This window comes from Haliotis rubra, unplaced genomic scaffold (genome assembly GCF_003918875.1).
Source record: "Haliotis rubra isolate DU_JTF1 unplaced genomic scaffold, ASM391887v1 Scf31, whole genome shotgun sequence".
Taxonomy (NCBI): Eukaryota; Metazoa; Mollusca; class Gastropoda; order Lepetellida; family Haliotidae; genus Haliotis; species Haliotis rubra.
Window position 1 is genome coordinate 3,026,435 of NW_025766980.1, and position 24,679 is coordinate 3,051,113.

At 43.8% G+C, this 24,679-nt stretch overlaps 1 protein-coding gene across 1 annotated transcript in view; it reads left to right on the forward strand.

Annotated features, from left to right (window-relative positions):
* The window catches only part of LOC124283107 (alpha-N-acetylgalactosaminidase-like), an 84,643-nt gene extending 70,240 nt beyond the window's left edge, over positions 1-14,403 (forward strand). The window contains 4 exon segments of the mRNA XM_046719133.1: positions 10,599-10,646; positions 10,648-10,761; positions 12,262-12,459; positions 13,993-14,403. Coding sequence (XP_046575089.1) covers positions 10,599-10,646; positions 10,648-10,761; positions 12,262-12,459; positions 13,993-14,253 — 621 coding nt within the window. The 3' untranslated portion in view covers positions 14,254-14,403.
* Positions 14,404-24,679: the final 10,276 nt, after the last annotated feature.

The following is a 24,679-nucleotide window of genomic DNA, read 5'->3' on the forward strand; positions in this document are numbered from 1 at the left end:
TGTGGGGTCTCCTCTGAAGGGGTCTCCGCCAGTTGTGGGGTCTCCTGTGCAGCATCCATCTATACTATTATTATTATTTTTCCTCTCAAATTGACAATGCTTTGCAGTGATAATCGCCCGCCCGTTAACCGGGCCTAACAACATACCGTATTTGTGATACAGCTGCAGCTAATAGAGAGCTCAAAGCGGTTCGATAAAAAGGGTCTTTCGAGGTCTTCCCACAGGTAAAGTCGGCTCCGGGGATGGGAAGGAAGTATGACCTTAATACCAGTGTATATCTGAGTCATAGCCGATCCTATTGTCTTTGTCATCTCTGAACCTAGTCTAGTCTGCATTATTTAGCGTTACAGTTTATCGATTTCTTCGGCTGACATTTTGTGAATTTTATCCGAGGTACTCCCCAAAGTAATGTTTGGCTTTGCCACCAACAATAGCATACACCAGTTTCTCTCGCTTATCATAGATCCACCTGTGGTGATTGGGGTACCAACAGTTGCTCTAACAATTCCTCACACTCCATCCTATAATGTAACAAGTAAGTTTTAGTTTTAACTATATAATATCACGATATAAAGCGAAACACACAGAAATAAAGGTTAAGTTGCACCACGGCGAGCACTTCAAATACCATAACTATAACTAAATGCTAAGTATTTATACTAAGCATTGCTTTGCTAAGAATTTACTAAGCATTGCTAAGCATTTGCTAAGCATTGCTAAGCATTGCTAAGCTAAAACACCCTATAATCCAATCCAGGTTGGTCGGTCTTGAGCACGAGCTTAGGCGTGTTTAGTTTCAGCGAGCTGTTTATTCACCCGTTCCCGTTCTAATTTATTCATCACATCGTTCTCTCTCAAACACTCTTCGAACGAATCCCTATCCTTGCAGTGAAATAAGGCAACCCATCGGCGTCTGCTCCTGAGGTCTTTCAACACCGAGTTGAACTTCTGCGTTAGCACCCAGGCGCTGTTAGCTTTGCGGTCGGCCTGAAAATGCCAGGTATGATAGCATATCTCTCTTTTTGTTATCTCGCGGCGATTAAGCTGCAGTCGTCCAGTATGAACAACGTCGACTCCTTTAAATTTCATATGGTAAGCTTTCAACCAGTCCTGTAGGCGTGGCCCCGGATCGACTCTGTGTATGCGTCCAGGGTCGTCATCACCAAGGTCTTTCCATTATCACGTTTTATTCATGCTCAGAGTAGGACACATGATAGCGATGTGGTCGAACACATCCCTGTAGTACCCTCCAACATATCCAACACGAAACGGTCTTCCCACAGCCAGTCTGCCCGCTTTACTATGGCGCAGTGTGGGTCGGCGGGGGCAAATCAATACCATCAGTAGATGGCTTGCGAATCTCCCATTGTCTATATTAAGTTTAGCATCCATAATAGCATTACAGATATAATTTCAACTTGCCAGCGGGTTGAGCCTTCTTGGTAATCTGGATAGTAATTCCTTCGCTACCATTGTCTATTCTCACGGCCGCTACCATGTAGTTTATCGTCATCCGTGGATCGCATGTCCAACCACAGCGTGCTTGTTGTTAGTTAAGTATTCACCCGATTTGCACGGATGATAGGTCAGGTCTTTGGCTATGTATGGATGTTTGCTTTCGGCAGCTTTTTATCTCATCCCACTGCTGAGTACGCGACGCTCATACCATGACTAAACAGCTGGTTGGGTACCGATGGTCACTTCCACCTTTTCAATCTTCGGGGTTGAAAAACTTCACCGCTGTCCCTCGGAGCGACTCGTAATCCTCCACGGGGGCGATCAGGATACCTTTCATCGATCGGCGCCCGCACGTTCAGGTTGATATTCCACACAGTGTCGCTCTTATCCCGCCGCGATGGATCTATGTCTTATCTGCCGATCGTTACAGGATGGCTACATTCCCGAGTACTGGCCAGAACCTGCCTGGCCAGCTCGGACTAGTGACCATGTCGAACTCAGAGAGATGTTGTCTATGGTATAACTAGCTTCATCGCCCGTTAAACGCTACTTTGCTGTAGTCGTTAAGCGTTAGCTTCGTATTCAAGCCTATCACCCAGCGGCTTGGTAAAGCGCTGGCGTGTTCCGTGAGCAACTTCGAAGTCGGCACGCATGAACCTGTTCCGTCGCACGCTTGGCGATGGCCTTTTCACCGTCCGATAAGCTTGGCTAACTGGTCTGCCATTGAAGGTATACCCAATCGCGCGATCTGGTGGATTTACTGATACCTTGGTACCGTCGTTGACCGCGTTCTCCCTCGCTTTTCCAGAGGTCCCTGTAGCAGTGAAACCGCGTCGCTGTCGTCGATGCTAAGCACCTCGTTGCGGTAATCTTGATGGTCGTTTTCTTGATAATAGCTCGACCTACATTCCGCACTAGCTCGCGTTTGTATGCGTTGTCGGAGGTCAGCGTGATGTTGAACGCCAGTCGAACAGTGCCTGGTACAATGAGGTCATTACGTGCCAAGGTTTGGAAATCTAACCAGCAGCGTTTGATTCTGGTCTATCTTGCTGGGATTGTTGGTGATGGTCACCCGACTGACGACGGCTTTGACACCTAGTGGCTCTCGATCTCCTGAAAGGATCTAGTTTTCTACCGTACATTGTTATATAAATGAAATATATAAGTTTTAATACTAAATAATGGCTGAAGGTGGTTATGAGGAAATACCTATGGAGGATATGTGGGAGGATGAAACCTCGTTCCTTTAAGTACTGAACTTGTACAGTCAGCCGTCGATGATTATTACGACGCAGTTGAAAATAAAGACAACATCAAGCCGTTGGGGAGGGACTATTCTAAGTTTATGGTCGATAAGAAGGGCCACGCTGCGATTGAAGGCTTACCCGGGGCTGATATCATAAAAAGACCGGAAGCCATATGCTTTGTCAACACTCACAAATCAAAGCCCTGGTGGGAGTCAACTGCTCCGTGGGGAACTAGGCTTCATAGATTACGCGATTGTATGCCCGGTCTAAGCTTCCCCAAGTCGTCAAGATCTGCAAGTAGCCAGGGCCAATACTGGGGATGCTAAAGAAACATCGGACAGTATCGAAAAAATATTATTTCGTACCATGACAAACCCTTGCGGGCTCGATTTCCCCTTAGGGAACTGCGAGGTTTAAGACGAAAGCCTTGAAACATGCACGTGGAGAACTTCGTTAACAACATGGGGAAACTGAGCGAAGTCGATGGCGCGACGGCAGCGAGAAAATAAAACTTCGCCGGAAGCAGACGATGATATGAAACAGCCGTGTCGAGGAGAGAATAAAACTTGGAAGGCGAGAGGCGGACTCCGGTTGGAATCCGCTTCCTCGAACGAAGGAAGCCCTCGACGCATGAGATCAGTCAGTCACGAGGAAACCATCGATCGAGTTCTAAATAGAAGACACCACGCTTAGCTGCCAGGATTCGGACCCTGTTCGGGGAGCAAGGCATCACCATCGCCAACATTCTGACTGCATTGGGCTTCATCATATCAACCCTGGTGGTGTCACTGGCGCCGCCGGCGGTGGTGGGGGTACACCCACGCATGCACCAAGTGGTGGGGGTGTCAAAGAGTGGATAAAAAATCTCGGGGAGGCCCTGGCTAAACTGGCTGGTAAGGCCGCTTGAAGCCCTACCCTGGCATCCTGGGTAGCATCGTCTCCGGTGGTTGCTGAGCTCTGGCTAAAACTGCCGTGGCTTATCAAAACCTGTGGGCAGCCATCGTCGCCGTGGCGGGTCTGGTGTATGTAAGCGGCTAAGGAATTTTAACCAAATGAGCCCCAAAGCTACCCACCAACCACCATGGCTGTTTTACGGTCGATGTGCTGCTGATTGGAGGCTGCAGACTGGGGCTGTAGGTGTGTGTGTTTGAACCCTAGGCTCGGGGTGGCGCTACTATACCCGTTTCACGATCGGGTGGGTGGTGGGACGTGGGGGACGTTGACATCGAGGTTGGCGCTCAACTTTTGACCGCCCGTGGCTATGACTATTTAGTTGTTGTAGCCCACCACTTTTACTCTCAGTTGCATATCGCTTTCGAGCCATGTACAGTCCCACGTCCGAACCGTGAGTGGAAGCTTTTCGACCTGGCATATTCCAACACGTCTTGGTAGCGTTTGATGGCACTCGGGAGATCAACTGGAGCATTGATAGCATCCTCGTTGACAAATCTTGAATTGTTTCTGTCGTCGTAAGCAGTCCCTTTGCCTAGGATATTTGAGCGGCGTTTGCGTCTGCACGCCAACAGTGCCCACCGCGTCGTTCGAATCGAGTCATTCAAGCGTTCGGTGCCGGCACGAGTATACCCTTCGATTCCAACATGAACTTTTTCCAGTCACCCCTGCTCGAACCTCAAACTCGGTAATCCTTGCTGTCGTCCGAATGCCATGTAACGGTCATCCCACTTTCGTTTGTTGTGATATGATGATCGACTTGTATCCCCAATCTTGCAACTTCTGGCTGGCTTCCACGAGGGCATGTTGTGAACGATAGGAATACCCAATCCGTGGTTCGGTCCGGCAAGCGCCAATCCGTTTTAGTGTCGATTCGAATTCGTTGCAAATCGTTAAGTAGGCCCGTCTATCGTTATTGGTTGTTTACTGCATTCCGCGCTTTTCTTGTGGGAGTGGGCTGATCTCTTTGAGGATCGCCCTGACCTGGTAGTACATTGAAACGTGAACACAGACTGACTCAGCGGTCCGCGCCGAGTGTCGGATACACCACACCCGTTGTAGCGCACCACCACTCTGCGAAGTTGAGTTGATTCTGCCAGAACTGCATCGGATTGTTCAACCAAAGCGTGCACTGTCTTAGCGTTAGTCACCCGAAAACTTATACTTATCGAACACATCTATGAACTGGGCCGTCGAAATACAATCCATCAGCGACCACGATCTTCATGTTTTAAAACTATTATATAATGAGTTTATATAACATGTACATAACACTTCCAGGAATAGCAATGGCGAGGCCGTTCAGCTGGCGCTAGCGATCGATAACACGTCGGGTCAACTTCGAAATAGCACTGTCGCGATATAACCTACCTACCACGATGGACTAACATCAGCGCTAGCAACAATAAACTGTTAGTAGGTGGCGCTAGCAACAAGATAATTGATGGTTACTACAGCGTGTGCTCTCTAAGCGGCGAGGTATTCAAACCATTGGGGCGAACTCAAGATGAGCGACTCAAAGCGGTACAGTGGTGTTAATCAACAACGGAAGAAACTCCTTGAGGCTCGGTCGACCACTGGCGAGGACACTTCGGTATACAGCCTGAAGAGATAAAACCAGCGACTACGCCACAGGCACGAAGTTACCGACCTAGTACCGTGCGAGAGCTGTGCATTCATCTCAGCCAGGTTAGCACAACGGACAACATTCAAGGGGTCACCCTTCCACTATACTGAGAGCATTACGGTGAAAGCGGAGAAATACAACGGCGGCAGAACCGAGTCATTTTCACCAGCGGCAGTATAAGAGGTTAACCCAGGGCAACATCCCTGAGCTGATAATATCGGTGTTAGATATAAATCATAATCTAGGTGAATATAGGATACCTCAGCGTAGCGCTGCACATAAAATGACCAGCGCACAAGGTCCCGGAATGAAGTTGAAAAATGCATCAATGTGGGGATCTCCGATCTCGGGGACACACAGCGGATTCGACGACCCGGAGTAGATGGTAAAGTGTCGCCTTTACAACTTAAAACAGCATTTACAAAGCGCGTTGAAGTCCCCTCCGGTGGTACTAGCAACCTAAGTGATATAGTAGATACCTCAAAGGCGGCAATCAACACTAAGTACACCCTTGTCAACACGGTGATAATTGGATGATATACCCATCGTTCGGGGGCAAACTGTTCGACTTAACCGATGTTGAGAGCACTACCGTCGCCGAAACAAACCATATCGCTCGTTTTCACCGATGATGACAAGTGGGTGTTATTACGGGTAAAAGTCGACTGGTTTCTCAATATTAGGCTCGGCTCCCCTCGTGTTTACGGATAACAAAGACAACCACCTAAACAAAATTCGTGAACAACGGAACCCTGCTCGTGGCTAACATCCCGACTCAGAGACGTGGCGTAGTCATCAGCCCACTTTCGCCAGTATGGCAGCCCACATGCTATCGAGTAAAGCGGGGATGCAAAACGTGGTATTGCAGTTGGTGTCTGAATTGAAGGCGTGGTCAGGATCCTGGAGAGTCTACCGGCGAACTCAACACTTATCATCCAAGTCTACCTAGGGGAACCATCGGCGGGATGATGTAGAGATCGTGAAGGGGTCAAACTCCGGTGGGGAAACAACAACAGTATCCGCGTTTGCAACGTTTACGTCGCGGGTGGGTGTCGACTCCAAAACCAGTCTGCAGGGTGTCACCGTGATCGTGGAAGACATTATATCACTAACCAAGATCTTCCTACCCGACAACATACACTTCATGGGGGTGAAGTGCACCCCTGAACTATTATCAGAAAACCAGTTGGAAATTATATCATAATAGTATTATAGCAATGTCTTGGCTTCACCCAACACTACTTAACGATCTAGGGGACACGAGGGATTCGACCAGCCTGGTGAGGAAAGGCGCTGTTGTGCGTCCTACACTTAAAAACAACGTGTATAGGCGAGTTAATTAAGCTATCAGATTTTAAAGAACCTGAATGGTTAGTTAACTTAACCCTCTCCTCACCCTATATCTCCCTGAAACAAAATACTGCCGAGATCTCCGAGATTAGGAATAGCGGTACCGTGCCCTCGTGTTTCGTTCCTGGACCTAATTCAAGTATTAGTCTAAAAACGTCCACCTCTAATATGTTAATGGCATTCCACGGGGGCCAGTTAAGGTATAACTGCTCTGAGCATATAAGGTATCCGATTATAAATCCAGAATCCACACTCATCATAGAAATATATATACTGGAACATTCTGATAGTAAACAAGTACGTCAACTCTTACCCGGGGTGGAAGTATACTTTGGTCCCAGTACCCGTGATGAACGTTACCGTATCATCATACAAACGGACTCCGAATTTAGTTCTGTAACCTCCTCAATGAACCCCTACTACTATTTAGATCGTTTGAATGTAGGTCCAGTTATTAAATTCTCACCTATTCACCTACCTGAGGGTTTACACCTTATAAGTCTCAAGTACGTTGATCGACTGTTAACTGAAACCCAATTAAAATATCTTTTGTAATATATATTATAGGATGGGACTGTACCCAGGCGTAGATGAAGTAGCGAAGACCCTGGAAACCGTAGACGGGTTCCGCTTGAGGCAATTATGTGATGTAAGACGCCAACTAGAACAAGACCGCGATAAGCGGAAAGCACTTTATAAGAAGTACCATAGAGCTTTCAATGCCGTGGACGGGACCGATACTACCCTTATGGCAGCCAGCATGGGCCTAGGGGTGGCAGGTGTTGGGTTGTTAGCTACCATCGTGGCGCACCTATAGTGATGGGGCTCGAAATAACAGCTGGAGTGACAGGGGTGTTGGGGTTGGGGCTTAAGCTTGTATCCCGCAGACTGCATCGTAAAAGCATTGAAACACGATGAAATCAGGGTTCTGGCGAAAACAAAGCTGAACACGGTGAGTGGCGTATTTCCACGGCACTCACTGACAGTAAGATCTCGGAGGAGGAGTTTCGTTCAATCCTCTCTGAACTCACAAAATATGACAAAATGAAACAAGAGATTCGATCCAAGTCTCGTAAGTCTGCTATCAGCGAGGGACGAGAAAAAAAGTATATAGAACAGGGGATACAAAAGCCCGGCAAGCTTTTATAACGAACACCAAAGAGATCATAGGCGATTCACATTAAACTGTTTCATCGAGGCCAACGTGACATAGCGTACGTGGACATAAAACGAACCTACCTTGTACTACTTGAGGGATGGGCCAGGCAGACAGGAATTATTGATTCCAGACAATAGCGTGTCCGCGTGATGCGTGGAGTGCGCATGATCTACCCGTTAAACTGACCTACTTCAGCTAAGTCCGCGGTAGCTCAGTCGGTTAAGTGGTGCGACCCATTATGTATAGTCTGCGCCAAGCTGTGTATGTGGGTTCGTATCCCGCCGTTGTCTCTGCAACTTTGTGTGATGGCAGCCGGCACAATTCCCCTTGGGAGGAAGCGCAATACATTTCTTTGGGAATTGTGGCTGCCGGGGACATTTTGCTTGAAATCCCCGACTAAAGTCTTATTTTATGAAATAAAGCTCTGTAGTAGATGGTAATGGTAAGGGTCCAACTAAGGCTTTATCTATTAAATGAAGCCTTAGATTACCCTGGTCCAGGACTGTCATCCTGTCTACTACTCAGTGTCATTGACCTATTAACTGCATTGTTTAGGATCATTAACAGGTTGATAACCTAGGGATATAGTGGTGTTATCAAGGTGTTATGTAAGTGTTATCATGAACTGTTGAGTGCTGACCTTGGTGTACAGTGTATCCCTTATGCTTGTTTTGGTTTCCGATAACTGATAACTGCTATGACATTCAGGATAATATATTAACAATGGCCTCAGCCAAGATGTTATCTATAGTCAATCTTGTTGATTTGGGAACACAGTAGTCCCGGTAATCTAAGACGTTGCCACTCAATGTCTATAGTTGTGTCCCTTGTGCACATCAGAAGCCGATGATGCTTCTGAATATGATTTCTCTACCTCTATTACAACATAACCATAATTCAGGCATTTTGGCTGCAATCACACCATAATCTTCTGTATTTTTAGCAGAAATCCTCTTCACTGTTGACTACACACAACTTGTTGTCAAGATGATAGTACTGCCAATCAGCATCTCAGCTCATCAGCATGTTAGACAGGAAAAAACTGACTACTTTGATGTGTGTGCTGGAGTCAATATCGGCTCTTCAGTTCCACCTCTAACACCTTGGCTATGTGATCAACTAGTAATTAAAGGGTATTTAGCTGAAGATGTTAGTCATCTTTCGAGACTTTAAAAATCTATACCTATGAATGTAGGTGCAAATCTCGATTCACCCTGATTGTGTGTCTAGGCTGGTCAGTGCCATATCTGTGTATGTGGGTTACACCAAAGAGGTACCGGTAAACTCCTGAGCTGTCTGCAGGCCTTCTTCCCATATTAAGACTACGCACTGACAACTGGAACACTGTCATAAGTAGTGTTGAACCCAACTCACTCACTCTCGCTGAGACTAGAGCATGTTGTGGATGAGTTTGATGAGGGATAGACCAGAGATTAATTATGTCTTCTGGCATGTTGTGGAGTCATTGTACCATGGAATGTGTGATAGAAACTCTCAAGGCATATTTCCAGATGATCAACCACTGTTTTTATGCTAAGATGCTGAGATTACTTGGTTAAAGGTAAATCATAAATCATACTGTATATACTGAAGAATGAGCCACTTTGTTGTCACAGGGAAACTGCTGCTTTTGGAAAGTTTGCTTCACAACACTCGTTTAATGTTACGCTATTGGGGGGAAAGCTGTGGCTGAGTGTTATAAGGTGTTTATATTCTGTGTGTAGCATATCTGAAGACAATCACTATATCAAGGGTTTAAATCCCAGACTCACCCCTGATTAAGTTTCTTGAGTTGTGCAACATCTTACCCAGGCCTGTGGCTTTCGCAAACAAGGTTAATGGCTGAAACTGGCGTTACTGGAGCCTGTCACCATACTTTTTGCAATATTGCTGGTGTCAAATTAGCTCCCTTGCTTGCCTCCCTCCCCCTATTAAGGGATTTGCTTGATAGAACTGAAATACTGTTTGAAGTAGGCCAATTTCTGGTGTTGATAATATTGCTTGTATTGCTAAAAAGCAGCGTAAAACCATACTCACTCACTGTTTAAGGTAGTTTTAACCCAAACTCATCCACTATCAGTATCATTGGAATCTCAAGTAATTTGGCCCTCTGTATTGTGTTGTAAATTGTGAATGTGTTTTGGCATAAAATGCTTGTAATTTAGATCATATGGTTGTGTAGATTTATTTCATATATTTCATTTTGGTATTACTTTACTACAGAATATATTAAATGAAGATGTAAAACATGCTCCCATTACTATATTGCTGAGATATGACTGATGAGATGTAAAGTTTCAACAAACTCACTCAAATCATTTTGCTCACCTCGTTGTCACCTTAATTCAGTTTCATGTACTTGCTCATGGTGTGATGTTGTTGCATGAAGTCAAAGTACTGTAGTGATGTGTTAGCAGTAGGAGAAGGAACCTGGATGCGTGTTAGGGGAATTAACTAAACATGGAAGAGTTATCAACACACTTTGACTCAAAGTATGTTATCACATGATCCTGAATATGTTGTAAATGTATAAAATCCTGTAAAATACAATCAATGATAATTGAGCTCTGTTGTTTACATTATTAGAACTTATTGTTATGTTGATTTTCCCAAAATTGCTAGTTATTGCTATGGAAGACAAATATCAGTGTCATATGTAATTTAATGTAATGTATTTGTAGTGTTCTGCTCAGTATTGTCAGTGGTTGTTGCAGTGCAATATATTAGAATCACAGGTGCCACATCTGTTAAATGTTGACTTGTCCTATGATATCAGATCAATTTGAAATATATTTTGTCTGTCCAGCCCGACTACCAAGCCATCAAAGAAAACTGCAACATCTGGCGGAACTACAAAGGACATTCAGGACTCATGGGACAGCGTCCTCGACATCATCAACTACTATGGCAAAAATGAAGGCAACTTTTCCGAAGTCGCAGCTCCAGGTGGATTTAATGACCCTGATGAGGTACGGCAGCTGATCCGCACCTCGAGCTTGTGATACAGTGTTTACCGGTAGTATAGGACTGGGGACTTGGGTGGTGTCCTGTACATTCAGAAGAAAGGGATAAGGAACCGCTCATAATTTATGGCTAGGAGGGGTGTGGATGATTTTAAGAGGGGCTCACCCATTTTGTTCTGGGGAGGTAGCAGGGGTCATCAATTTTGTACAAATGTACTAGGGGGCTTTAGCAATTTTGTACATAATTGTTTTTACAAAAATATGCTTAGAAATTAAAAGAATGGGGAGGGGGGGGGGGTCATTGATTTTGTACATGACATGCAGGGGGTTCACTTACATTTTACAAAACTTTTAGGGGTGGTCATTCAAACTGTACATGCTCCTCCATAAAAATCATCATCAACCCCCCTAGCCATAAATTATGAATGGTCCCTAATCATGCTGTTTCTGTTTTTCATAGACAGCCACACCTTTTTCATTGTCTTACAATGAAACAAATTGCCACAAAGTTTAATATATCAAACTGTAAGAGTTTGGACTTGTAGCTTATGGTTTTGGGGATATGACTATGATTCCCAAGTAGAAACTATAATTTAGCTGGCAATCAGTCTGTAAAAGAGCTTGATGTGAAACCAACAAACAGCAAGGAGATGTTACATAATAAACAATTTTATTCTAAAATTAACTGAGTTTACAAATCAAAACAAAAGAATAACAATGGCAGTAATAGAGTGGTAGTGGTGATTCAAAGGCAGTATGACAGTAAAACTGAGTATAGTAATAAAGACGTGGATAGTTTTCACGTCACTGCGACAGTGGTCAAGCCTCCAAAATAGGCCAAGGCTGAGTAACCAGGGTGAAAAGTGATCTTCACAGATCTGCTGGCCTTCTTGTAATGTGAGATGTGATGTGAGATGCCTCGGGCAAGAGCATGTCCATTTATTTATAAGCCAAAGTTTCCAGAACTTTCTCTAACTCTCTGGGTCTCATTACACTGGTATTTTCCAGAATAGACCTAGAAATATTCACACCAATGTTATCTTCCAGTCTAAATATAGTTACAAATATAATAGTGTTCTACAATGTCTGCAAACACTGCCACATAACACTATCCAAACAGACCCGTGAAGATCCGGGGTAGAATAGGTCTTCAGCAACCCATGTGCTTGCCATAAAAAGGCGACTATCTTGTCGTAAGAGGCGACTGACGGGATCGGGTGGTCAGTTTCGCTGACTTGGTTGACACATGTCATCGGTTCCAAATTGCGCAGATCGATGCTCATGCTGTTGATCACTGGATTGTCTGGTCCAGACTCGATTATTTACAGACCGCCGCCATATAGCTGGAATATTGCTGAGTGCGGCGTAAAACTCAACTCACTCACTCACTCACTATCCAAACAGTAAGATTTGCAGAATATATAGTTAATAACTGATAACAGATGTACTTGTTGTCTCTGTACCTACTTTCTAGTGTGAGTTAAAACACTTGGAGATGTCTTTCAGCTCATTGTTGGAGATTTCGGCCTCAGTTATTACCAGCAGAAGGCACAGTTTGGAATGTGGGCCATGATGGCGTCGCCATTATTCATCTCAGCCGACCTTCGCAACATCAAACCTGAGTTCAAGGCCATCCTGCAGAATAAAAGAGTCATCGCCATCAACCAGGACCCTCTTGGTGCCCAGGCCACCAGACTGTACCAGGTGAGATTTGAACAGAGATTCTGTGGGTACTTGTTGAGATGTTCAGTGGTATGAAGCTGAGTTGAACTCAGGGTATAAGAGTCTGCTGGTGCTACCCCTGCCTCACGATGTTTTGTCTCAGTCTGTGATATACCTGAAGTGAAGTGCATGTGTGCGTGCGTGCGTGTGCATTGTCTCTGTCTGTTCTTATGTCGGTTTTATACGAAGCCCTCTAGAATGCCATACCACAGTTTAACTGTTTACCAATCCGACACATAAAACTCATGTGATATCTTGTAATCCATTATTAAGTTTATTCTAATCATCAAACAGCATTTACTAGTTACAGGAGTTAATGTTGACAATCTAGAACTATAACATTTTACAGTAACATTATAGTTTCACATTTCAGTATTTGTGTAGTGATACCAGTGCAGCTGCAGTTAGAAGATTGAACTCAAAGGATAAACCCTACAACCTGCAGTCCTATAGCTATCTCTCTCTTCTACAACCTGCAGTCCTATAGCTATCTCTCCCTTCTACAACCTGCAGTCCTATAGCTATCTCTCTCTTCTACAACCTGCAGTCCTATAGCTATCTCTCTCTTCTACAACCTGCAGTCCTATAGCTATCTCTCTCTTCTACAACCTGCAGTCCTATAGCTATCTCTCTCTTCTACAACCTGCAGTCCTATAGCTATCTCTCCCTTTTGCTACAACCTGCAGTCTACAACCTGCAGTCCTATAGCTACCTAGCTACCTATCTCTCTTCTACAACCTGCAGTCCAACAGCTATCTCTCTCTTCTACAACCTGCAGTCCTATAGCCTATCTCTCTATCTCTCTCTTCTACAACCTGCAGTCCTATAGCTATCTCTCTCTTCTATCAACCTGCAGTCCTATAGCTATCTCTCCCTTCTACAACCTGCAGTCCTATAGCTATCTCTCTCTTCTACAACCTGCAGTCCTATAGCTATCTCTCTCTTCTACAACCTGCAGTCCTATAGCTATCTCTCCCTTCTACAACCTGCAGTCCAACAGCTATCTCTCTCTTCTACAACCTGCAGTCCAACAGCTATCTCTCCCTTCTACAACCTGCAGTCCAACAGCTATCTCTCCCTTCTACAACCTGCAGTCCAACAGCTATCTCTCTCTTCTACAACCTGCAGTCCTATAGCTATCTCTCCCTTCTACAACCTGCAGTCCTATAGCTATCTCTCTCTTCTACAACCTGCAGTCCTATAGCTACCTCTCTCTTCTACAACCTGCAGTCCTAACCTACAACCTGCAGTCCAACAGCTATCTCTAGCCTAGTGGTTAAAGCGTTGGCTTGTCCACAACCTGCAGTCCAACAGTTCGATTCCCCACATGGGCACAATGTGTTAAGCCCATTTCTGGTGTCCCCGTACAGCTATCTCTCCCTGCAGTCCAACTGGAATATTGCTAAACCTGCCGTAAAACTAAACTCAGTCAGTCAGTCAGTCAGTCCAGTCCTATAGCTAACTCTCTCTTCTACAACCTGCAGTCCTATAGCTAACTCTCTGTTCCTCTTGCAGGCCGGTGCGATTCAAGTATGGCGGAAACCTCTGGCAGTCAATGGAACATTTGCTGTTGCTGTTCTCAACACAGATAATCAGGGCATGCCAACAAAGGTGACTCTGACACCAGCGCAGATCGGTGTGCCCAACCCTAACGGCATCAACATTACCGAGACATACGATAACGTCCATGTAGGTGCATTTAAGCCTGGCCAAAGCTTCACCCTCTCTGTCAACCCAACTGGGATCTTCCTTGCTACTGTTGTGCCACTGTCATAATGGGAGGCAAATCTTCTGGGGCTGCTATGAATCCACTAGGAGGTGAATATGATACATGTCTCAAATATTGGGAAACAAATAGAATATTGGGTAACGAAAGGAATATTGGGTAATGAATGAATATTGGGTAACGAATGGAATATTGGAAAAGGAATGCAATAACAAGTCATAGTTGATGTGTTCTATGAATCCAGTGAAACAATAACAAATTATTTTTCCTTATCCTGACTCATGCTAATTATGCTTGTCTCCTTCCTCTTGCGAATGATAGTGGAACACTTGAAATCCCTTGAAGTTCCCTTTAAAAAAGCGGACATAAAATCACTCACCCACGAGTAGTCTCCCTTCCTCCTTTGGCGCCCTTTTCAGTCACATGACCCTGCCATGTTTGTCACTCTCTCCTTCTTCGCCCTTGAGGACGGTTGTGAGAGCACCTGGGTCCTGATACGGCACATATCCTTTTATATTTTTGGACCTTACATCAAAATTATTGCTGTATACGGTTTTAGGATTATAATCTACCTTATGGTTGAAATTTGATCTAAATATTCCGTTGTTTGACATGTGTTTTCATTGTGTTTACATTTGATGAAAACCAGTATTCGTTGTAGGTACCAAGTGTCTACGGCTGATCCTCATTTATCATTTCCTAATTGCACTATTTCATGTTCTTTCAGTTCTCGCTGTAAGTTTTGTGTAAATTTAACCTCTGTTGGATTTACTAATAACCTTTTTTCATTCATAGATGTGCTAAGGACGGGGTACAAAGGTATTCACAAGTCATGTCTAAATCGAGTGATTGCGCTGATAACCGTGTGTTAATCATTGCTACAGACATTCATAATTTCAGTGAATTGCCGGGAGCAGGTCGATGTATCAGTGGTAAACGCCAGAGGCCATAAGAGATCATCGTCTGAGCTGACCTCGTCGCAGATGAAGAAGGCTAAATCATCTTCTACGCAGAAGAAGAAGGCTACTACCATGTAGACTTCTTCGAAGTCCATGCTCAGCTCTACGCAGAAGACGAGGTCTTTCTCAGCCGAGATTGTTCCTCCGGAAGAAGCAGACTTTTATGATGATCCACCCATCCTCATACCTGAAGTCACCATCGTCACTAAGAAGACGAAGACTGCTTTGACAACTACATCAGCATCGTTATCAGCGCAGACATTGACAGAAGACCTTCTGTCAATGCAGACATCGGGTACCAGAGATAGCAGCAGTGTCAACTCTTCACAAGTGCAGTGAGCCTTAGATGACGTCTCTTCAGTATCAGATGCATCATCCCTGCAGCAGTCACTTCTGACAACACAGAACTTCAACCTTCAACTGTTCATGCAACAGTTTACAGAACAGATGATGTCGATGATTGATGGAACGTCGCTTCGGTCAAGAGGAGGCTGCTATGAAGATCTCTACAACGACTACTAGCCTGCGTGAAGGTTCTACAGTCTCTACACCGCATCCGGATGAAGAGGGAAGCCTGCACGAAGGCTCACGGACACGACGATCTTCCCCATCTGAAGTGAGGAGTCTGGACACCGCTACCAACGTCAGTTCAGCCGTAGATGCTCCAGAGATTGCTGCTAAGAAAGGAATCGAGGCGTTCTCCCAAAACCCCACAGACGTCGCAGATATGGATCTTTATAGGATTCTGACACCCATCGAGAACCTGCGCGAAGGCACTCCTACAGAGGGGAAGCTACGTCCAGAAACCCACCTTCACGAAGACCAAGAGGACCATCTCCATACCGGATTCACTCGCCTGCACGAAGGTCATCATACAGATCATCCCATAGAGACTCAAGTCGTCGTGGATCCATAGAGCGAGACATGTCCAAATCAGAGGAGGAAGGTGAAGGCATATTCTCCGATGCGGAAGTTAACTCCTGGATCGCCAGTGGCTTGGACTTATCATCACCTAAGGACACAGATGAGGCGTTCACCTATAAGATGTCAAACGATGATTTCGACACATTCACCTTTCCACCGATCGGCCCGATCTCTCAAGTACCAGATAACCACAGCGCAGCTTTTTAGAAAGCCACCAAGTAGCAGAAGCAGCACATCCCGACGTCCAACGTCAAGAAATTCCGCCTACATAAGATGAACCCTTCCTCAAGGCTCAAGAGGTTGATGATGACTACAAGATTATCACCGACTCCCGTCAGAGAACTTACAAGATTGAGAATAAGAAGTTAGTGCAGTTGGATACAACCACCAGACACATCTTCTTCGGATTAGCCAGATCGAGGGCTATCAACGAAACACTCATCTCGAAGTTCAAGAACTCCTCCGCCGAAGAAGACCGGATGATATACTCCACACTACTAATGCAGAAGAGGGACCATCAATTTATGTCGGAGCACCTAGCATCCACATCAGCGGGCCTGACTCTACTGAGAAGACAAGGGTTATTGTCAGCATGCACTTGGAGTGAATGCTTAACCAAGTCCTTATACAGAGCCCCGTGGTCAGCCTCTTATATCTTCAGAGGAGGAATTGAAGAAGTCGCCAGAGAGGTCTCCAGCGAGGTTATGATGATTAAATCCATCGACGCTACTCCAACAAGTCCAAGTTTGCAGGAGTCCAGAGAACCAGAGAAAAGAAGTATGCCAACATGAATGGAGAAGAAGCTCCTTTCGTCGCCCAACTGGAGCTCCTAGAGGTAAACCCGGAAGAGGCCGAGCACCCAGGGGTGCAAGAGGAATCAAACGCTGAAGGCCAGGTTCGGAACGACTGGAGTCTTCCACCCCCAGCCGTTCCTGTACAACCTTCGACAGTGGGTGGATGTCTTCAACGATACTGGGAAAATTGGGGAATCCTGCAAGACGACTTTGTATCCCAGATACTACGCAGAAGTTACAAGATACAGTTGGAAGCCACCTTTGCCACTCACAAGCAACCCGATGGCCTTCAACTATGCAGCTGACCAGATAGAGAAATTTGACGACGTTATCAAGACCCTACTCCACAAAGAAGCAGTAAAAGAGATACATCACGATCTCATCACGCCCGGTGACCAAGCCCATCGTTGTATCTACATCGTCGAGGTCTACGCAGTGCTTTCTACCTGGACGAAGGGATTCAAGCTCATCAAGATCCCAGTCAACTCAGACTGCAACTAGACTTCACCATCAGGCTGCTCACTCAACTAGGATGGCTAGTAAATCTCCTCAAGTCGGAACTGGAGCCGAAACAAGATCTACAATTTCTAGGAATTCGACTCATCACACCAGTGAATCGCATAGTCGTTCCAGAGGATCGCTGGGTCAAGATACAACAGATGATATCTCAAGCAATGCTCTCTCCGTTGACACTACGTGCTCAGTCTAATCACCTCAGCTCAGGACATGACTCGCAGAGGGAGACTACAGTTGCGCCCACTTCAAGTATTTGTGAACGCCCACCTAGACAGTCCAGATCCGTTAATACTACCGTCAGGCTTATACCATATTTCCCATGGTGGACTCGGAAGTCGAACCTTTTTGTCAGAGCCGGTTTGCAACACTCTTCTATACGTGGATGCCTCCCTACAAGGATGGGGTGCGCAGGGAAGTGGTCGAGTCAGGATCAGAAGTCACACATCAATCTGTTGGAGATGAAAGCAGTAATCAACGCTTTACAACATTGGTCCAGCGTACTAAAGGACGCAAGACTCATGGTCCGCACGGACAACTCCACAGTGGCGTTTTACATCAACAAACAAGGGTCAACAAGATCAACAAGTCTGCTACAACTCAGCTTTCTCCTGTTCAGCATCATCGACGACCTGAACATCGGCATGCCACATTCCGGGAGCAAAGAATGTCATAGCAGACGCCCTGTCTCGTCCACTACAACCATCCCTGACGGAATGGATGTTGCATCCAGAAGCATTCCATTTCATCATACAGACTATAGGATCTCCACTAATAGACCTGCAACAAAGTTCAACAAACAGCGACCAACATTCGTATCACTGATTCCAGATCCTGAGGCATGGGCAACAGACGCTTTAAGCATCTCATGGGAAGGACAAAATGCCTATGCGTTTCCACCTCCTGCACTGCTACCACAAGTACTACAGAAAATCAAGCAGATGACAACGTTGCAACTGATTTTGGTCGCGCCCTATTGGCTAGCGAGGGTATGGTTTCCCGTCCTCATACAAGAACTCGGAAGTCCAACCCTGAAACTACCAGAGTGATCGAACCTACTCGTCCATCCACACACCAAGCAAGCTCACGGGAATCCGACACTGTTCCAGCTACACGCGTGGAGCGTATTAAAGCTTGCCTGAAGACTAGAGGGTACTCTATTCTGGCACTACTACGCTCGTTCAGGTTGGAAGACCAACAAAAGAAATTTGAGGCTCCTGCCTGGCATCTCAACATTGTTCTACAACATCTCACCAGTGATGCCTACGAGCCTCTAGAACGAACATCCTTTGAACTACTAACTCAGAACACGCTGTTCCTGATCGCCCTAGCAACAGCTGCAAGGATGTCAGAAATACATGCTCTGGACTTTGAATGAACATGATTTGAATCAAGACATCGTGACATTGTACATCTTGGACTGAGATGGGATTTTATCGCCAAGAACCAACTGCCCGGCCAGCCTGACAGATAGTTCCACATCCCAGCGTTATCTACAGTCCTTGGGCCACAGGATACACAGGACCTATCCTTATGCCCAGTCAGAGCACTTAAAGTCTACCTACAGAGAACTTAAACAAGGAGACAAAAATTCAAGCGCCTATTCATCCCCTTATCCACTGAGACGCCCACGGTAGTCTCACGGACAACAATATCGATCTGGATGAGAGCCGTTATATCAAGGGCCTATAAAGCAGCAGGACTTGAGCCTCCACGAGCCTCCAACCCAAACGAAGTCAGAGCACTGGCGTCGACACTTGCTCTGCATGGAAACTGCTCGATTACAACTATAATGGAGGGCTGCTTTTGGAGATCGAACACAGTGTTTGCCAACCACTACCTCAGAGACATTGCCACCAAAGACGTCTCAGGCATTCACCAGTTTAGGCCACTTGTTGTAGCACAACTACAAACAGTTCCACAAAGGCGCTGAGTAAATCTCACCCCTTTTATTACGTGACTTGTGAAAAACAACGCTCTGGAGAGCAATGGCTATAAAGTCCATGCACACGTCTAGGAGAGACTAGCATGAGTGATAGACCCTGTACTTGTATAGGACATACTTGTACATGAAGAAGGGTCGCATCTCCACTTGATGCGCGCATCAAGAGATGGAGTTGCAATAGATATCTAATGGAAAATTAGTATATCTAAAATCCACACGAAAACGTCAGGAGAAGTTTCGGAAGAAATCTGACAAGTTGTGGTTCCCCTCCAGACTCATCAGAGAGAAGTTGAAAGAACAGAATCTTCAACAGTGCCGTCATAAGTTCCCAAGGGGTGTAATACAGGACGTAAATCTACAACCAGTGAATCCAGAACGTGGCCTGACCCACCACCGTTTCCGACGGATTCTGCAAGCATAATTAGCATGAGTCAGGATAAGGAAAAATATGTAATTTTCTGACTAAAATTTATATTTTATACTTATCCTGACTCATGAGGTTAGCCCTCCCAACCTCCCATCTTATGGCACTCTGGATTTCCCTGTAAATCCGGGTGTTGGGCGTACATATGGAGAGAGTGACAAACATGGCCGGTCATGTGACCGAAGAGGGCGCCAAAGGAGGAAGGGAGACTACTCGTGGGTGAGTGATTTTACGTCCGCTTTTTTAAAGGCAACTTTAAGGGATTTCAAGTGTTCCACTATCATTCGCAAGAGGAAGGAGACAAGCATAATTAGCATGAGTCAGGATAAGTATGAAATATCAATTTCAGTCAGAAAATTACATAATCATTTGACATGTTTTGACCATGTTGACGTGTTGACGTATTCTGACAATGACCAGTGACTGTTGTCCTGTCTGGCTAAGATATAGTTTTCATATCTTGTTTAGATACACCCAAATTCAAGTAAACAACATCTTATGAAATTTCAAAAATAATTTGATTCTGGAGAATGCAAATAAAGAATTAATGTCTTGAAGGATATGGTTCGATTCACCAAATATGTGAATCATAACAGTTCTAGGATCTACTGCCAATAAGTGCAATTGTGTATGAGGCTGTAACTTGCTCAAGTCTTAACAGATTTATGAGAACAAATTGTTTAGTGCTCCATGAGGTCTTTAATTTCACAACTCAAAATTTGTTTGTACGTAAAATGTAATAATTCCAAATTAGCTGATTGATCTGAGTGTATTTATTTGCCTTCACTACAACTTTGATATATTTATGTACATTACACACGTTACAAGCAATTCCATCAGGAATTTTTAAACTTGTGTACTGGAAAGTTAATCCCTGAATCAAATCTGTTAAGTACTACTTAGGATGTTTTTTAGTAATATACATGACTGAAAGCTGAACATTTTTTTGCAATGTCTTTATGTCAAAGAGTTTTTACTGTGTGTATAGTCTATGTTATATTTTCATATAAGGATTGTACTGTTCATAGATATTGCTGTCAAATATTTTATTTACAATAATTTCCTTGGGGTCATTCCTACTTCATGTCATCACGCAGGGTCGTATGTCTTGATGTGAACTAACAGAATGGGAGACACAAAAGTCAACAAAGATGTGAATATTTTAATCATTGTCCATACATATTTGTAATTAAATTATTGTACAGTGACATGAAAGCCATCTGATGTGTCTAGTTGCATTTCATTATTGTATCAGCACACAAGGCACTTGTTAATGTCATATGACAATAGGTCCATTCACAAAGGTATGTTATGTTCTTGTTGCCAAGACCAGTTTTACAACATGTGTTTAAATACCACAACTTCATGATTATATGTTTGTATGTTATGTAAGAATCATATTCACCTGACATGAAATCACAATGTGACTCCCAGTAAAAAGCTGTATATATTGACTGCCATGGAACAGACAAACTGGAACATGACTGCCATAACATTGCTTTGAAATAACGTTTAGTAAGGCTTTGAACATTATGTCAGTTTTCAAATAACAGGTCTTTGAATTAAATCAGTAGATCACACATTAAGTTAGTCTTTGCCTGCTTTCTTAAGGAGCGAATATGTTTTAGGATGCAACTGTTATGATTATTTCAGCTAAGTTGACATTTTGGTGGGATGTGTTTTTCTGTTAAAGGTGGTTGTATATGTTTGAAGGTGTATTGTAATTATCATGAAGTCTTATCTTCTACTCTGTAACGATACCTCTCTGAATGAAAATCTGACAACACCTCAGTCTGACTTAACCGACTTTGTTATCAGCCAATCAGCACTGGGTGAGGCTTTCAGACAAGCATATCAGATTTGTGAATGTAAGGCTGTGGCCTCAGAGTGAGTGAGTGAGTGAGTGAGTTGTGTTTTACGCTGCTTTTAGAAATATTCCAGCACAACTAGGCTACCCCAACGTCCCCTGTTGCCTTAGAGCTTAATACACAGAGGTATCATCAGGGGTGGAAATAACCCATTGCCCGACGCCGGAGTCCAGTGTTTTTTTCTGTCGGGCAAGCAAATTTGTATATCACACTGTACCGGTGTCCAGTTGATATTCCAATGTTAATTATGTTGTTTATTTAACAAATCAACAAGAAAATGGCCGGTATAGTGGAAAAATTATCAGGGCAAGTGATTTTACATGTGCCACTGTACCGGAGTACACTAGCAATTTTAAAGTTATTTCCACCCCTGATCATATCTGAATATACGTTCTGAATTTGGTGAGATTGTATTGGTTGTTTGCATTGTTATGTATGAATGTGCCCGAGTTCAGAAATGTGGTTTGCATGGCATGTTGTAACATTTTTATTGCACACTGAGCAGAGCGACCTATCTGTATGGAAGTTTTACACTCTGTTGAGTGGAAATTCAAGGTCTATTGATTAAACTATATATACTATATATATTCATTGAACCTAATGCTACCACTTAAATTAATACAGCACATCGATATTTGATATGGTTAATTTACATAATTAACATGCAATCTACTAGACATTTAATGCTGTTTATTTGATACTGTACTGCAGAAATTGATAGTGTTAATGACATCTACCTCTAACATGTCACTGCCAGCCATTACTGAACAATGCTGCTGGTAGGATCAAGTTGATGATGACTTTGATTCTGACACACGAAAGACATGAGCTGCATCTATTGTATGAGTGAGGGACTTTCACCTTGTACTTTCTTAATACTGGTTGGCATCATTTACAATGATAATTGGTCGAGTTTGATAACATCCACCACGAATTGTTGAAATCCAGTTCTTATACTCAGTTCTCAGAATTTGTAAGCTTGAATGGTGAAGTTTCAAGGTATACATGACATTTGACATTGCATTAAATTATATAGTGACAGGAGTTATTCATACTATTCAAAAGAAGTTAAAAACACAAATTCATGCATATACTCATGGAAGCTAATAAGGGAACACGTGAAAGTACAAGTGTTCCTTTATTTATTTCCAGAATTTCACCCACAGTGCAATACATACCTTGTGAAGAAACCTGGAAAATAATAAAGGAACACTTGTACTTTCATGTGTTCCCTTATTAGTTTCCATGAGTATATTTACCACAGGCATGAATCAGGGCGTTTCAGTTTAACTATTGTAATAGAATCATGTGTCTTGGGTTCTTTTGAGTGGTATGTTTGTATTTGCAACTTAAATTGGTTGCATATAATTATAAGTGCATATTTTAAGATTTTATATGTACATAATATGTTTAAATGTGATCTCCTTTCAAATAAAAACAAAAGGTCTCATATATCCTGTTGTTGTTTGTGTTTGTGATGCTCACATGTATATTGTACATACATTTTAAATACGAGAGTAGATTGGGGATTCCTTGTTGTAATGTCACTGAATGGTGACTCTACATGTGGAAGAAAAGAATTTATATTTGGTTGAAGCATATTTTACATCCAAAAGAAACACGGATTGGTAAACATGCGACAATGCTTATATCAATACCGCTTCAAAAGAAACACAGATTGGTAAACAAGCTAAAATGCTTAAATCAATACCACTTGGGCAACAATGAACAATAAAAGGAATGATCTAAATAGGTCAACAAAGTATGACTTGTGAATCAATGGTGCCAACGTGACAACAGATTTGCAGATTGGAATTCATTGTACATTCAGCCTTAAAAATGTATAAGTATGATAATTGAAATCGTTTGCTTTTTATGATAAACTCGTGTATAGATTTAAGAATGTCCATGTGGGTTGGGTTACTTGATGAAGTACTTCAATATAAAGTTGTGTTTAAGTTAATAATTGAGTAAATTAAGCATTTATGTTTCAACATTCTATCAACAAACAGCAATGACTATAAAACTCAGCATATAAGGACAAGGTATTGCATTAAACTACTTCAACTTGTGTTCAAGATTCTAGGGATTCGCACCTGTCCACTCCACAGACTTCATTAGGGGAGCACAGGAGCTTGTAACACAGAGACAAGCATCAAGTTAATATTGTCACAATCGGGATCTTGGCACTGTATGGTCTCCATGCCAGTTAATGTCGCACCTGCAGTCCAACTACATTGTATTTGGCTTGTGCAAATGTAGAACATATATGTTCGAATCAGTCGAGTCATGTTTGTTTATGTTTGTTTATGATAACATATACACTCCACAACAGATTGTATCACACCATCAGGAAAAATACATAAAACTAAAAATATGTAGTCTGCCTCACAGTCTCCGAACACACAGGGGCGTGTCACGCTTAGAAACAGCGTTAGAAAGACATACAGGAATATAGACCCTACCCTAGTACTATATAAAAGGATCATAGTACTAGGGTAGGGTCTATATACCTGTACGTCTTTCTAAAGCTGTTTCTAGTACTATATATAGTACTAGGGTAGGGTCTATATACCTGTATGTCTTTCTAAGGCTGTTTCTAAGCGTGACACGCCCCTGTGCCCGAACTATATAAAGTCCCCTTCCACTCAGCGACCGCTTCCGTGGTGTAGTGGTTAGAGCGTCCGCCCGGAGAGTGGAAGGCCGAGGGTTCCATCCCCGACCGCGTCATACCAAAAGACGTTAAAATATGGGACTTGTTGGTCCCTGCCTGGCGTTCGGCATTAATGGGTACAACAAAGACTGGTCGGCTCGGAGTCAGTATAATGTGTCTGAGTGGGTATTCATGCTTCACTGCGGCATGGTATGTCAGTGGGCTAGCACTATAAAACCAGCTTCAGTCTGGGCTAGTACAAGCAGCCGTACATACACATACACACGCATGCACGTGGTCATATGAGCGAAATATTCTCAAGCACGACGTTAAACCCAATTTCACCTCACCTCACCCTTCCACTCAGTAGTTCCTTTTTGCTGTCAACATATATAA